At 49.3% G+C, this 14,273-nt stretch overlaps 1 protein-coding gene across 1 annotated transcript; it reads right to left on the bottom strand.

Annotated features, from left to right (window-relative positions):
• Window positions 1-4,673: 4,673 nt before the first annotated feature.
• Window positions 4,674-7,664, bottom strand: LOC138358024 (cell surface glycoprotein 1-like). Its single transcript, XM_069315492.1, has one exon. The coding sequence runs from the start codon at window positions 7,662-7,664 to the stop codon at window positions 4,674-4,676; it is 2,991 nt and encodes a 996-aa protein (XP_069171593.1).
• Between the last annotated feature and the right edge of the window lie 6,609 nt (window positions 7,665-14,273).

Below are 14,273 nucleotides of genomic sequence, written 5' to 3'. Positions count from 1 at the left end.
GCTAGTCAGTCTACTATACATACAGTGTGGTCCCGTGTATAATATCTATCTCCAGGTACCGCCCCTCTCAAACACCTGGATCCCACTGACAGCTGTCACTCAGCTGCTTCTCTAGCCTGGCGAGGCTCTAAGATAACTCTTACCGTGAATTTCCACCGGTACCCATCACACTGTAATAGTACTCATTTCTACTGTCCTCTTTCCCTTATTTTTCCTCATTTCCCAAGTTACTACCACACTAGCTGACAACACTTAGCTTGCTTGCTCCTCATGCGTTGACAAGATGTGGCCCTAGGCTGTCCCGGGAAAGTGGCCTAGGCATGTGGCCACAGCGCCCCTCCCGAGCTGAGAGGGGGGGTGGGGATTGGCCGGCGCGCAAGCAGGCGGCTGGGTGGCCTGGGGTGGCCACGGGTAGCGCATGACATCATAGCACCCCACCGGCTGAGCTGGCAGGCGGGGTGGGGGTAGGGTTTGGCCGCGCGGGTGGCTTGGGTGGGTGGCCACGGGCTGGCAGGCTGCCGCCCAAAGGAGTACCCACGCGGCTGGGGAATCACAACCCCATCAAGCTAGAACCTGCCTTGTTCTACACTGGGGTGACAATGGCCGGCGGCGTCCCCACACTGACGCAGCCTGGCGGAATGCAAAGTCCAACATGGGCCTGTAATATCACACTCACTTACACTGCCCAACACCCATTGTCCATTGCCACTAGACAGGATACTCGACCCACCTGTTACACCATGAGGCACCAGCTGCCCCATTGGTGAACACAGTCAACTGTCTCTTAGCTTTTTACTGTTTCTTCCGTAAATCCTTGGCCCCAATTCACTTAATTGGGCCTTGACACAACCCCTGATGGCAGGAGTGCCCCAATCGATGAGTAATTTGGACGACAGAAGCGATTAACAGGGGGTGGAGGTGGCCGGCGTGCCACCCCCACCAAACACTTCTTCCTCCCCTGGCCGCCCAATTCAAACTAAACTCCCTGGCGGGCGGGAAAACTCAAATACCCCTACCTCCTTCCTACCTTGTCTAGACCAATCAGCTTGAAGCCGGCACGGCTCCTCGTGCCTCAACCAGTCACAGGCCTCCGTCACCCTCCGGCGTCCTGTGACGTCACAAGGAGGGTGAGGCCTACAGAGTGGCGTGATGTCTCCCATGTGGGGGGGGGGGAAGGCAACTTCACTCCACTCTCCCCCCCACCTCTAACAGTTTTTAGTCAAGTAACTCACATCCTACTTCACAGAAACAGGAAAATTTCTGTAATTCTCTCTACAGAGCAATCACAGACTTCTAACTACTCACAAATGATAGTCCTCAACATAAGCTTTCATTCAACACCCAACAAGCATATGTTATTCTGAAAGCTTCAGTTTCTAGAGTGACTAGCCTAATCTAGAAACTAGGAAAACTAGCTGAGGGATCTAGATCCCTCACAGAGGGTAGTAATCAGAGACAATGTATCTGACCGGATACAGTCAGATACATTGTCTCATACATTGTCATAGCAGTACTCCGCTACAGTCACTAGCAGAGTACCATAGGGTTCAGTTCTTGCACCAGTGATGTTCATCGTCTACATAAACGATCTACCAGAGGGAATACAGAATTATCTGAACATGTTTGCGGATGATGCTATGCTACTGGTGAAGATAGGAAACTCAGACGATTATAATGCCCTTTGAATTGATCAAGATAAAATAAGTGTTCGGAGCGTCAAGTGGCAAGTGGAATTCAATGTGAATAAATGCCATGTTATGGAAAGTGAAATCGGAGAAAATAGATCACACACAACTTACAAATTATGTGGAAAGGAATTACAGAACTATAATAAAGAACGAGACCTAGGAGTGTTTTTGAATAATAAGCTGGCACCAGAGGAACACATAAAGAACATTGTGCGAGGAGTGTATGCGCCGCTTTCCAACTTTTGACTTGCTTTTAATTATATGGATGGTGAAATACTAAAAAAATTGCTCATGACTTTTGTGAGACCAAAACTGGAATATGCAGCAGTTGTATGGTGCCCAAATCTAAAGAAACACATATATGAATTGGAAAAGGTGAAGTGGCTAGCTAAAAAATAGCTTCCTGAACTGAAAATCAAGAGTTACAAGGAGAGACTAGAAGCGTTAAACATGCCAAAACGAGAATATAGAAGAAAAAGAGGTGACCACATGATCACCACTTACAAAATACTTACAGGAATAGACCATATTGACAAAGAGGAATTCCTGAAACCAGCAACTTTACGAACACTATGCGAGCGCCTATGTCATAGGTTCGTATCCTGGCCGGGGAGGATGTACTGGGTGCAATTCCTTAACTGTAGCCTCTGTTTAACGCAACAATAAATGTGTACTTGGATGAAAAAAACGATTCTTCGCGGCAGGGGATCGTATTCCAGGGACCATAGGATTAAGGACTTGCCCGAAACGCTACGCGTACTAGTGGCTGTACAAGAATGTAACAACTCTTGTATATATCTAAAAAAAAAAAAGGACACAGATTCAAGCTAAGAAAACATAGGTGCCTAAAAAAATATTAGACAATTATCTTTAGCAAATAGAGTGGCAGACGGGTGGAACCTTCTAGGTAAATAGTCTCACTTTGATCTGCGAGGTTAGTGAGAAGGTGGTGAAGATGGTGGAGGCCAAAACCAATAGTAGTTTCAAAGCGTTATACAACAAACAGTACAGTGAAGACATGACACCACTAGGAAACTTAGGAAATTATACACACACACACACACACACACACACACACAAACACACACACACATACACACACACACACAAACACACAGGGGCCGTCCGGCCGAGCGGACAGCACGCTATACACGTGATCCTGTGGCTCCGGGTTCGATCGCGGGCGCCGGCGAGAAACGATGAACAGAGTTTCTTTCACCCTATGCCCCTGTTACTTAGCAGTAAATAGGAACCTGGGAGTTAGTCAGCTGTCACGGGCTGCTTCCTGGGGTATGAAGGGTGTGGGGAAAATAATAGTAGTAGTAAAAACAGTTGATTGGCAGTTGAGAGGCTGGCCGAAAGAGCAGAGCACAACCCCCGCAAGCACAACTAGGTGAATGCACACACACACGCATATTTTTGGATTGCCAAAAAGCCTTTGACACAGTACCACACCAGAGACTAGTGCGAAAGCTGGAGATGCAGGCTGGAGTGAAAGCGAAGGTTCTCCATTGGATAAGGGAGTACCAAAGTAACAGAAGACAAGGAGTCACTCTCAGGGGTGAGGTCTCAGATTGGCGAGACGTCTTCAGTGGAGTCCCGCAGGGTTCAGTTCTTGGACCCCATGCTGTTTCTAATATATGTAAATATTCTTCCAGATTGCATAGAATCATTCCTTTCATTGTTTGCTGATGATGCAAAAATTATGAGGAGGATTAAGACGGAGAAAGACAGTATGAGGTTTAAGATGACCTAGACAGACTGAATGAATGGTCCAACAAATGGCTACTAAAGTTCAACCAGAGTAAATGTAAGGTAACGAAACTAGGCAGTGCAAACAGGAGGCCAGGCACAGGATACAGAATGGAAGATGAAGTCCTTCATAAAACGGACAGAGAGAAAGATCTAGGAGTTGATGTCACACCAAACCTGTCTCCTGAAGCCCACATCAAAAGAATAAAATCTGCGGCATATGCGAGGCTGGCTAACATCAGAACAGCTTTCAGGAACCTATATAAGGAATCATTCAGAACCTTGTATACCACATATGTAAGACCAAGCATGGAGTATGCGGCCCCAGCGTGGAGCCCGTACCTTGTCAAGCACAAGGCAAAGCTTGAAAAAGTTCAGAGATATGCCACTAGGCTAGTCACAGAACTAAGAGGCATGAGGTACGAAGAAAGGCTGCGAGAAATGCACCTCAAGGCACTGGAAGACAGAAGAGTAAAGGGAGACATCATCACTACCTGCAAAAGTCTCAGAGGAATCGACAGGGTAGATAAAGATAAACTGTTTAAAACGGGTGGTACGCGAACACGGACACACAGGTGGAAACGGAGTACCCAAATGAGCCACAGGGACGTTAGAAAGAACTTTTTCAGTCAGAGTAGTTCAAAGATGGAACGCATTAGGCAGTGATGTGGTGGAGGCTGACTCCATACAAAGTTTCAAATGTAGATATGATAGAGCCCAGTAGGCTCAGGAACCTGTACATCAGTTGATTGACAGTTTAGAGGCGTGACCAAAGAGCCAGAGCTGAACCCCCGCAAGCACAATTAGGTAATTAGGTAAATAAGGTAAGTACACACACACACACAAACTAATACAAAACATATGATCTAGAAACTGGATATCAGTCCTTGAAAGAACAAATATGAGAAGTCGTACGCACACTTACAAGAGCCCCATAACGCCGAAAAAAACAGAAGTACCAAACATCCAATTTCTAAGAGGAGGAACCCAAGAGTTAGACCTCACTTCCCACAGGCACATATAGGCGACCAGAGAGCGTCGCAAGGGGGAGAAGATGGCCGCCTCCGCCACCAGACGACAACCACGACACAACAAGCACTGAACACGACATCCGTTTGATCACTTTCAGTTCCATTAGGTCCCCATAATGGAGGCTGAAGGACGAGGCTTTTAGCGCTGTTTGGCCAGAAATATCACCGGAAAATATTTGGTGAACGATTCTGTGACTCGTTTTTAGTGTCTGTCACTGTGGCGGCCTGAACGATTGGGGACGTCTGTGTTTGGGAGGGGGTCTGTGTTGGGGAGGAGTCTGTGTTGGGGAGGAGTCTGTGTTGGGGAGGTGGTCTGCGTAGGGGAGGTGGTCTGCGTTGGGGAGGTGGTCAGCGTTGGGGAGGTGGTCTGTGTTGGGGAAGGGGTCTGTGTTGGAAAGCGGGTCTGTGTTGGGGAGGGGGTCTGTGTTAGGGAGGTGGTCTGCGTTGGGGAGGTGGTCTGTGTTGGGGAGGAGTCTGTGTTGGGGAGGTGGTCTGTGTTGGGGAAGGGGTCTGTGTTAGGGAGGGGGTCTGTGTTGGGGAGGAGTCTGTGTTGGAGAGGTGGTCTGCGTTCGGGAAGGGGTCTGTGTTTGGAAGGGGTCTGTGTTGGGGAGGAGTCTGTTTTGGGGAGGTGGTCTTTGTTGGGGAGGTGGTCTGCGTTGGGGAGGTGGTCTGCGTTGGGGAAGGGGTCTCTGTTTGGAAGGGGTCTGTGTTGGGGAGGAGTCTGTGTTGGGGAGGTGGTCTTTGTTGGGGAGGTGGTCTGCGTTGGGGAGGTGGTCTGCGTTGGGGAAGGGGTCTCTGTTTGGAAGGGGTCTGTGTTGGGGAGGAGTCTGTGTTGGGGAAGTGGTCTGTGTTGGGGAGGTGGTCTGCGTTGGGGAGGTGGTCTGCGTTGGGGAGATGGTCTGTGTTGGGGAGGTGGTCTGTGTTGGGGAGGTGGTCTGCGTTTTGGAAGGGGTCTGTGTTGGGGAGGAGTCTGTGTTGGGGAGGTGGTCTGTGTTGGGGAGGTGGTCTGCGTTGGGGAGGTGGTCTGCGTTGGGGAAAGGGTCTGTGTTTGGAAGGGGTCTGTGTTGGGGAGGAGTCTGTGTTGGGGAGGTGGTCTGTGTTGGGGAGGTGGTCTGCGTTGGGAAGGTGGTCTGCGTTGGGGAAAGGGTCTGTGTTTGGAAGGGGTCTGTGTTGGGGAGGAGTCTGTGTTGGGGAGGTGGTCTGCGTTGGGGAGATGGTCTGTGTTGGGGAGGTGGTCTGTGTTGGGGAGGTGGTCTGCGTTGGGGAGGTGGTCTGTGTTGGGGAGGTGGTCTGTGTTGGGGAGGTGGTCTGCGTAGGGGAGGTGGTCTGTGTTTGGAAGGGGTCTGTGTTGGGGAGGAGTCTGTGTTGGGGAAGTGGTCTGTGTTGGGGAGGTGGTCTGCGTTGGGGAGGTGGTCTGCGTTGGGGAGATGGTCTGTGTTGGGGAGGTGGTCTGTGTTGGGGAGGTGGTCTGCGTTTTGGAAGGGGTCTGTGTTGGGGAGGAGTCTGTGTTGGGGAGGTGGTCTGCGTTGGGGAGGTGGTCTGCGTTGGGGAGGTGGTCTGCGTTGGGGAGGTGGTCTGTGTTTGGAAGGGGTCTGTGTTGGGGAGGTGGTCTGCGTTGGGGAGGTGGTCTGTGTTTGGAAGGGGTCTGTGTTGGGGAGGTGGTCTGCATTGGGGAATGGGTCTGTGTTTGGAAGGTGGTCTGTGTTTGGAAGGGGTCTGTGTTGGGGAGGTGGTCTGCGTAGGGGAGGTGGTCTGTGTTGGGAGGGGGGTCTGTGTTTGGGAGGGGGTCTGTGTTGGGGAGGTGGTCTGTGTTGGGGAGGGGTCTGTGTTGGGGAGGTGGTCTGTGTTGGGAAGGGGTCTGTGTTGGGGAGGTGGTCTGCGTAGGGGAGGTGGTCTGTGTTGGGGAGGGGTCTGTGTTGGGGAGGTGGTCTGCGTTGAGGAGGTGGTCTGTGTTGGGAAAGGGGTCTGTGTTTGGAAGGTGGTCTGCGTTGGGGAGGTGGTCTGCGTTGGGGAGGTGGTCTGCGTTGGGAAAGGGGTCTGTGTTTGGAAGGGGGTCTGTGTTGGGAAGGGGGTCTGATTTGGGGAGGGGGTCTGTGTTGGGGAGGGGGTCTGTGTTGTGGAGGTGGTCTGCGTAGGGGAGGTGGTCTGTGTTGGGAGGGGGGTCTGTGTTGGGGAGGGGGTCTGTGTTGGGGAGGTGGTCTGCGTAGGGGACGTGGTCTGTGTTGGGAGGGGGGTCTGTGTTGGGGAGGGGGTCTGCGTTGGGGAGGTGGTCTGCGTTGGGGAGGTGGTCTGCGTTGGGAAAGGGGTCTGTGTTGGGAAGGGGGTCTGTTTTGGGGAGGGGGTCTGTGTTGGGGAGGGGGTCTGTGTTGGGGAGGTGGTCTGCGTTGGGGAGGTGGTCTGTGTAGGGAAGGGGGTTTGTGTTCGGGAGGGAGTCTGTGTTGGGGAGGGGGTCTGTGTTGGGAAGGGGGTCTGCGTAGGGAAGGGGGTCTGTGTTGGGGGGAGGTCTGTGTTGGGGAGGGGGTCTGTATTGGGGAGGGAGTCTGTGTTGGGAAGAGAGTCTGTGTTGGAGAGGAGTCTGTGTTCGGGAGGTGGTCTGCGTTGGGGAGGTGGTCTGCGTTGGGGAGGGAGTCTGTGTTGGGAAGTTGGTCTGTGTTGGGGAGGGGATCTGTGTTGGGGAGGAGGTCTGTGTTGGGGAGGAAGTCTGTTTTGGGGAGGGGTTCTGTGTTGGGGAGGGGGTCTGTGTTGGGGAGAAGGTCTGTATTGGAGAGGGGGTCTGTGTTGGGAAGGGGGTCTTTGTTGTGGAGATGGTCGGTGTTGGGGATAAGGTCTGTATTGGGGAGGGAGTCTGTGTTGGGAAGGGAGTCTGTGTTGGAGAGGGAGTCTGTGTTGGGAAGTTTGTCTGTGTTGGGGAGGGGATCTGTGTTGGGGAGGAGGTCTGTGTTGGGGAGGGGTTCTGTGTTGGGGAGGAGGTCTGTGTTGGGGAGGGAGTCTGTGTTGGGAAGTTGGTCTGTGTTGTGAAGTTGGTCTGTGTTGGGAAGGAGGTCTGTGTTGGGGAAGGGGTCTGTGTTGGGGAGGGGGTCTGTGTTGGGGAGAGGGTCTGTGTTGGGGAGGAGGTCTGTGTTGGGGAGAGGGTCTGTTTTAGGGAGGGGGTCTGTGTTGAGGAGGTGGACTGTGTTGGGGAGGGATTCTGCATTTGCTTCTCGGATTTTTCCTTTTGGGCCGGGATGTATCTGCTTACTGCCTCCTGACACTTTTGGGTGACAAAGTCCATCATATCTTGTACAGACTTAGCTCTGAGGTCTGTGTCCCAAGGTATTTCCCTTAGGAAGCTTCTCATCTCCTCATAATTTCCCTTTCGTTATGCCAGCCTTTTGTTTCCTAGTTCTTTTTCGTGGGGATAATTCCTAGCTCTACCAGGTATCCAAAGTTCATTACACTGTGATCACTCATTCCCAAGGGTGCTTCCATCTTGACTTCCTTTATATCCCACTCATTTAGCGTAAATATCAGATCATGCATTGCTGGTTTATCTTCTCCTCTCATTCTTGTTGGATCCTTGATGTGCTGGCTTAGAAAGTTTCTTGTTTCCACGTCCAGCAGCTTAGCTCTCCATGTTTCTGGTCCTCCATGCGGGTCTCTGTTCTCCCAATCTATCTTCCCATGGTTGAAGTCTCCCATGATTAGTAGTCCAGATCCTTTCCTGCTAGCAACAGAAGCTGCTCTCTCTATTATGTTAATGGTGGCCATATTGTTTCTATCATATTCCTGTCTGGGTCTTCTGTCATTTGGTGGTGGATTATATATGACTACAATTATAATTTTTTGACCTCCAGTTGTTATTTTTCCTATTATGTAGTCACTGAAACCTTCACATCCCTAAACAACCAACTCCTCAAAATCCCAGTCTTTTTTTACCAGCAGGGCTACACCACCACCACCTCCTCCTTCTCTCTCTTTCCTCATAACATAATAGTCCTGTGGGAACACTGCATTTGTTATTGTTTTCGTCAGCTTTGTTTCTGTGAGAGCTATTATGTCTGAGTTTTCCTCTATTACCCATTCTCCAAGTTCATTTACTTTATTTGTAATTCCATCTATGTTAGTGTACATTACCTTGAGGCTCACTTTCTTCTGTCCCTTCTCAAATCTCCTCCTTTGTGTGTGTTCTGCTGGTGGAGGAAGCTTTGCCATGGGTGTGAGGATTTGTGAGGTGGATACCAGGGTTGCAGAGGATACTGGGATGAGGGGTGGTGTGTCAAGTGATGGGGGAGGGAGAGGGAGGGTATGGGGTGAAAGGGGCGGGAGGACAGGAAGGAAAGGGGGGTTTTCTATGCAGAGGAGGGTGGTGGGGTTGCCCTCCTCGCTAGTGTTACTGGGTAGCTAGTTGTGGGTTCCCCCCTCGCCTCTGGGGGTGATGTGTTGGGAGCTGTGGTTTACTGGTTTTCCCCTCTCGCCCTGCGCTTCTTCCTTGCTTCTGCCGCCTTGGCCCTCTCCTCCCTCGTCATGTCCCTCTGGAGGAATACTTTTTTGAATTCTCCCACATGTTGCAGGAGACTTTTCTTTGTCAGAATCGTGTCCTTTGTGTTCTCGTTTGCAAACACTATCTTTAACACAAGGATAAAAGACACACACACACAAGGATGTGTGTGTGTGTGGGTATACTCGCCTATTTGTACTTGCGGGGAATGAGCTTTGGCTCTTTTGTCCCGCCTCTCAACTGTCAATCAACTAGTGTACAGATTCCTGAGCCTAATGGGCTCTATCATATCTACATTTGAAACTGTGTATGGAATCAGCCTCCACCACATCACTGCCTAATGCATTCCACCTGTTAACTTCTCTGACACTGAAAAAGTTTTTCTAACGTACCTGGGGCTCTTTTGTGTACTCAGTTTCCATCGGTGCTCCCTTGCTTGCATACCACCAGTGTTAAACAGGTTTATCCTTGTATACTCTGTCAATTCCCCTGAGGATTTTGTAGGTAGTGATCATATCTCCTCCTTACTCTTCTGTCTTCCAGTGTCGTGAGGTGCATTTCCTGCAGCCTTTCCTCGTAACTCATGCCTCTTAGTTCTAGGGCTAGTCTACTGGTATACCTCTGAACTTTTTTTAGCTTCGTCTTGTGCTTGACAAGGTACGGGCTCCATGCTGGGGCAGCATACTCCATGTTTGGTCTTACATATGTGTTATACAGGGTTCTGAATGATTCCTTACACAGGTTCCGGAAGGCTGTTTTAATGTTAGCCAGTCTCGCGTATGCAACAGACGTAATTCTTTTTATGTGGGCTTTAGGAGACAAGTTTGGTGTGATATCAACTAGATCTTTCTCTCTGCCCGTTTCATGAAGTACTTTATCTCCTATTCTGTATCCTATGTCTGGCCTCCTGTTTCCACCGCCTAGTTTCATTAATTTGCGCTTTCTCGGGTTGAACTTTAGCAGCCATTTGTTGGACCATTCATTCAGTCTGTTTAGGTCATCTTGTAGCAGCTTACTATCTTCCTCTGTTTCAATCCTCCTCATAATTTTTGCATCATCAGCAAACAGTGAGAGAAAAGAGTCTATACCCCCTGGGAGATCATTTGCATATATCAGAAACAGTATAGGTCCAAGGACTGACCCCTGCGGAACTCCACTGGTGACGTCTCGTCAATCTGAGACCTCACCCCTCACAGTGACTTGCTGTCTTCTGTTGCCTAAGTTCTCCCTTATCCAATGGAGTATCTTCCCTTTCACTCCAGCCTGAATCTCCATCTTTTTCACTAGCCTCTTGTGTGGTACTGTGGCAAAGGCTTTCTGGCATTCCAAAAATATGCAGTCTGCCCACCCTTCTCTTTCTTGCCTGATTTTTGTAGCCAGGTCGTAGAATTCAATTACTTCTGTGAGGCAGGACTCGCCATCCCTGAACCCATGTCGATGCTGTGTTACAAAGTTCTTTTCCTCCAGATGTTCCACTAGCTTTGTTTGTACAATCTTCTCCATCAGCTTGCATGGTATGCAAGATAGGGACACTGGCCTGTAGTTCAGGGCCTCCTGTCTATCCCCCTTCTTGTATATCGGGACTAAATTAGCAGTCTTCCAAATTTTGGGCAATTCTCCCTGTTACCAGTGATTTGTTATACACTATGGAGAGTGGCAGGCACAGTGCTTCTGCTCCTTCCTTTAGTATCTATGGGGAGATTCCATCCAGGCCTATAACCTTTGTCACATCCAATTCTAGCAAGAGCTTCCTTACATCTCCACTGGTAATCTCAAACTCTTGTAGTGTTTCCTGGTTAACTATTCCCTCTCTTATCTCTGGAACTTCCCTTTGCTCTAATGTGAAGACCTCCTGGAATTTATTCAGTTCCTTGCACACTTCCTTGTCGTTTGTAGTGAATCTGTCTGCCACTACCCTAATTTCATTACCTGAGTTATTACCTTTACTATTGTTTTTCTCCTGATGTGGCTGTGCAGCAATTTAGGTTGAGTCTTTGCCTTGCTTGCAATGTCATTTTCATATTGCCTTTCTGCCTCTCTTCTCAACCTGACATATTCATTCCTGGCAATCTGATATCTTTCTCTGCTCTCGAGTGTCCTGTTATTTCTATACTTTCTCCACGCCCTTTTACTTTGTTGCTTAGCTAGCCTACATCTTTGGTTAAACCATGGGTTTCTCTTCTGCATATCGTTATTTTTCTTTTGGACTGGGACAAACTTGTTTGCTGCGTCCTTGCACTTCTGCGTGATGTAGTTCATCATTTCTTGGGCCGTCTTTCCTCTCAGCTCTGTCTCCCATGTTATATCTGTTAGGAATATCCTTATCTTCTCATAGTTTCCCTTTCGGAATGCTAGCCTTTTGTTTTCAGTTCCCCTCTTCGAGTTCCTTAACCCTTCTTCAACCAGATACTCAAACCTCAGTACACTGTGGTCGTGTGTGTGGTGTGTACTCACCTATTTGTACTCACCTAGTAGTGTTTGCGGGGGTTGATCTCTGGCTCTTTGGTCCCGCCTCTCAACCGTCAATCAACAGGTGTACAGATTCCTGAGCCAATTGGGCTCTATCATATCTACACTTGAAACTGTGTATGGAGTCAGCCTCCACCACATTACTTCCTAATGCATTCCATTTGTCAACCACTCTGACACTAAAAAAGTTCTTTCTAATATCTCTGTGGCTCATTTGGGCACTCAGTTTCCACCTGTGTCCCCTTGTGCGTGTGCCCCTTGTGTTAAATAGCCTGTCTTTATCTATCCATGTGTGTGTGTCTGTGTGCGTGTGTGCGTGTGTGTATGTACTCACCTAATTGTCCTCATCTAATTGTGCTTGCGGGGGTTCAGCTCTGGCTCTTTGGTCCCGCCTCTCAACCGTCAATCAACAGGTGTACAGATTCCTGAGCCTATTGGGCTCTATCATATCTACACTTGAAACTGTGTATGGAATCAGCCTCCACAACATCACTTCCTAATGCATTCCATTTGTCAACCACTCTGACACTAAAAAAGTTCTTTCTAATATCTCTGTGGCTCATTTGGGCACTCAGTTTGCACCTGTGTCCCCTAGCGCGTGTGCCCCTTGTGTTAAATAGCCTGCCTTTATCAACCCTATCAATTCCCTTGAGAATCTTGTATGTGGTGATCATGTCCCCCCTAACTCTTCTGTCTTCCAACGAAGTGAGGTTTAATTCCCGTAGCCTCTCCTCGTAGTTCATACCTCTCATTCCCACTCCGCTCCCCAGCTCATACCTCCCACTCTCATGTGTGCGTGTGGGTGCGTGTGTGTGTGTTGAGGGGGGGGGGGGGAAGATGGGGGAGTTGTGTGCTCACCTATTAGTGACTACGGTGAGTGAGATCTAGCTCTTGGATCCCTGCCTCCTATATGTTTATACCTGGCGCGCTCATTACCTTTCTCATCATTAAAGTTTTCGTTATATTTTCTCTAATAGTTCTGGATAAAATTAGCTTCGTTGACCTCTTCCATGTATTCCAATATTTCCCTTCTGTTTTTTTCTCTCCTCTTAGATTGTGAGGGAGAGTTGCCTCACCTTGTTCACACTGCTGGGTGTTGTGAGGGAGAGTTGCCTCACCTTGTTCACACTGCTGGGTGTTGTGAGGGAGAGTTGCCTCACCTTGTTCACACTGCTGGGTGTTGTGAGGGAGAGTTGCCTCACCTTGTTCTCACTCCTGGGTGTTGTGAGGGAGAGTTGCCTCACCTTGTTCACACTGCTGGGTGTTGCGAGGGAGAGTTGCCTCACCTTGTTCACACTGCTGGGTGTTGTGAGGGAGAGTTGCCTCACCTTGTTCTCACTCCTGGGTGTTGTGAGGGAGAGTTGCCTCACCTTGTTCACACTGCTGGGTGTTGTGAGGGAGAGTTGCCTCACCTTGTTCACACTGCTGGGTGTTGTGAGGGAGAGTTGCCTCACCTTGTTCACACTGCTGGGTGTTGTGAGGGAGAGTTGCCTCACCTTGTTCACACTGCTGGGTGTTGTGAGGGAGAGTTGCCTCACCTTGTTCACACTGCTGGGTGTTGTGAGGGAGAGTTGCCTCACCTTGTTCACACTGCTGGATGTTGTGAGGGAGAGTTGCCTCACCTTGTTCACACTGCTGGGTGTTGTGAGGGAGAGTTGCCTCACCTTGTTCACACTGCTGGGTGTTGTGAGGGAGAGTTGCCTCACCTTGTTCACACTGCTGGGTGTTGCGAGGGAGAGTTGCCTCACCTTGTTCACACTGCTGGGTGTTGTGAGGGAGAGTTTCCTCACCTTTCTCAAGGTTACGTTTCTTCTTCAAGAGGTGCAGCTTCCGTGCTGGTGCTGCATACTCCAGTGATGGTCTCACATAGGCAGTGTGTTGGACGTCTCCTTGTTTATATGATGTTTTTATGTTTCCTACGTCTCCTCCGCTGCTGATGTTATCCTGCTCACATGAGCCTCTGGTGCTAATGTTGGGGTTGTGTCAACTCCCAGGTTGTTTTCTCTTATTGTGTCTTGTACTTGCCTTCCCCTTGTGCTGTAATTACCTTCATGTCTCCTATCACTTATATCCATATACATTACTTTACACTTATTTGGATTAACGTTGAACAACCATTTATCTGCCGACTCGTGAAGTGTGTCAAGGTCTTCTTGCAGCATCCAATATTAATTTGGTCTCATTAGTGTACAGTGACATGTACGAGCTCACTTCCTCTGGCAAGTCATTTACACATTAAAAGACCAACGGTTCAGAGAGAGAGCCATGTGGTACATCAAAGTTCACGTCTTACCAGTCTGACATTTTCTCTGTGATTATGATCCCTTTGTTTTCTGTCTGTCAGGTACTATTTTACCCAGTCCAGCGACATTCATCTTATCCCCGCTTGTCTCTCCACCTTGTGTATTAGTTTCTGGAGTCCATTACTTTCTGGCAGTCTATGAAGATGCAGTCCACCAGTCCTTACATTGGTGAACCTGTAAAAGAATTCAGTCAAGTTTGTTAAGCATGATTTTCCATCACCCACACCATGTAGTGCCTCTTTTATAGAATTTAATGTGTGTGAAAATGTTGAACAGTTGTTTTTTGTTGTGCCTCGCCTTACCTCTTCTACTTTATCTTAATTCTTCCTAATGTTGTTTAATTCCGGCCATCTGTTATCTCTTGTCCTTGGGTGTGGGTGTTAATGGGTGTGCCTACGAATGATGGGTGAGGCTGGGTGGAGGGGGTGTGGCTGGGTGGGGAGGATGTGGCTACGAGTGATGGGTATGGCTATGTTGGGGGGTTGTGAGTGTTGCTGGGTGGTGATGGTGAGCGGATGAAGGGTGAAGCTGGGTGGGTTGTGTGGGTGGTGCA

The sequence above is a fragment of the Procambarus clarkii genome, chromosome 81, assembly GCF_040958095.1.
Source record: "Procambarus clarkii isolate CNS0578487 chromosome 81, FALCON_Pclarkii_2.0, whole genome shotgun sequence".
In the NCBI taxonomy this organism is placed as follows: Eukaryota; Metazoa; Arthropoda; class Malacostraca; order Decapoda; family Cambaridae; genus Procambarus; species Procambarus clarkii.
This window is presented reverse-complemented; position numbering and strand designations above follow the sequence as displayed.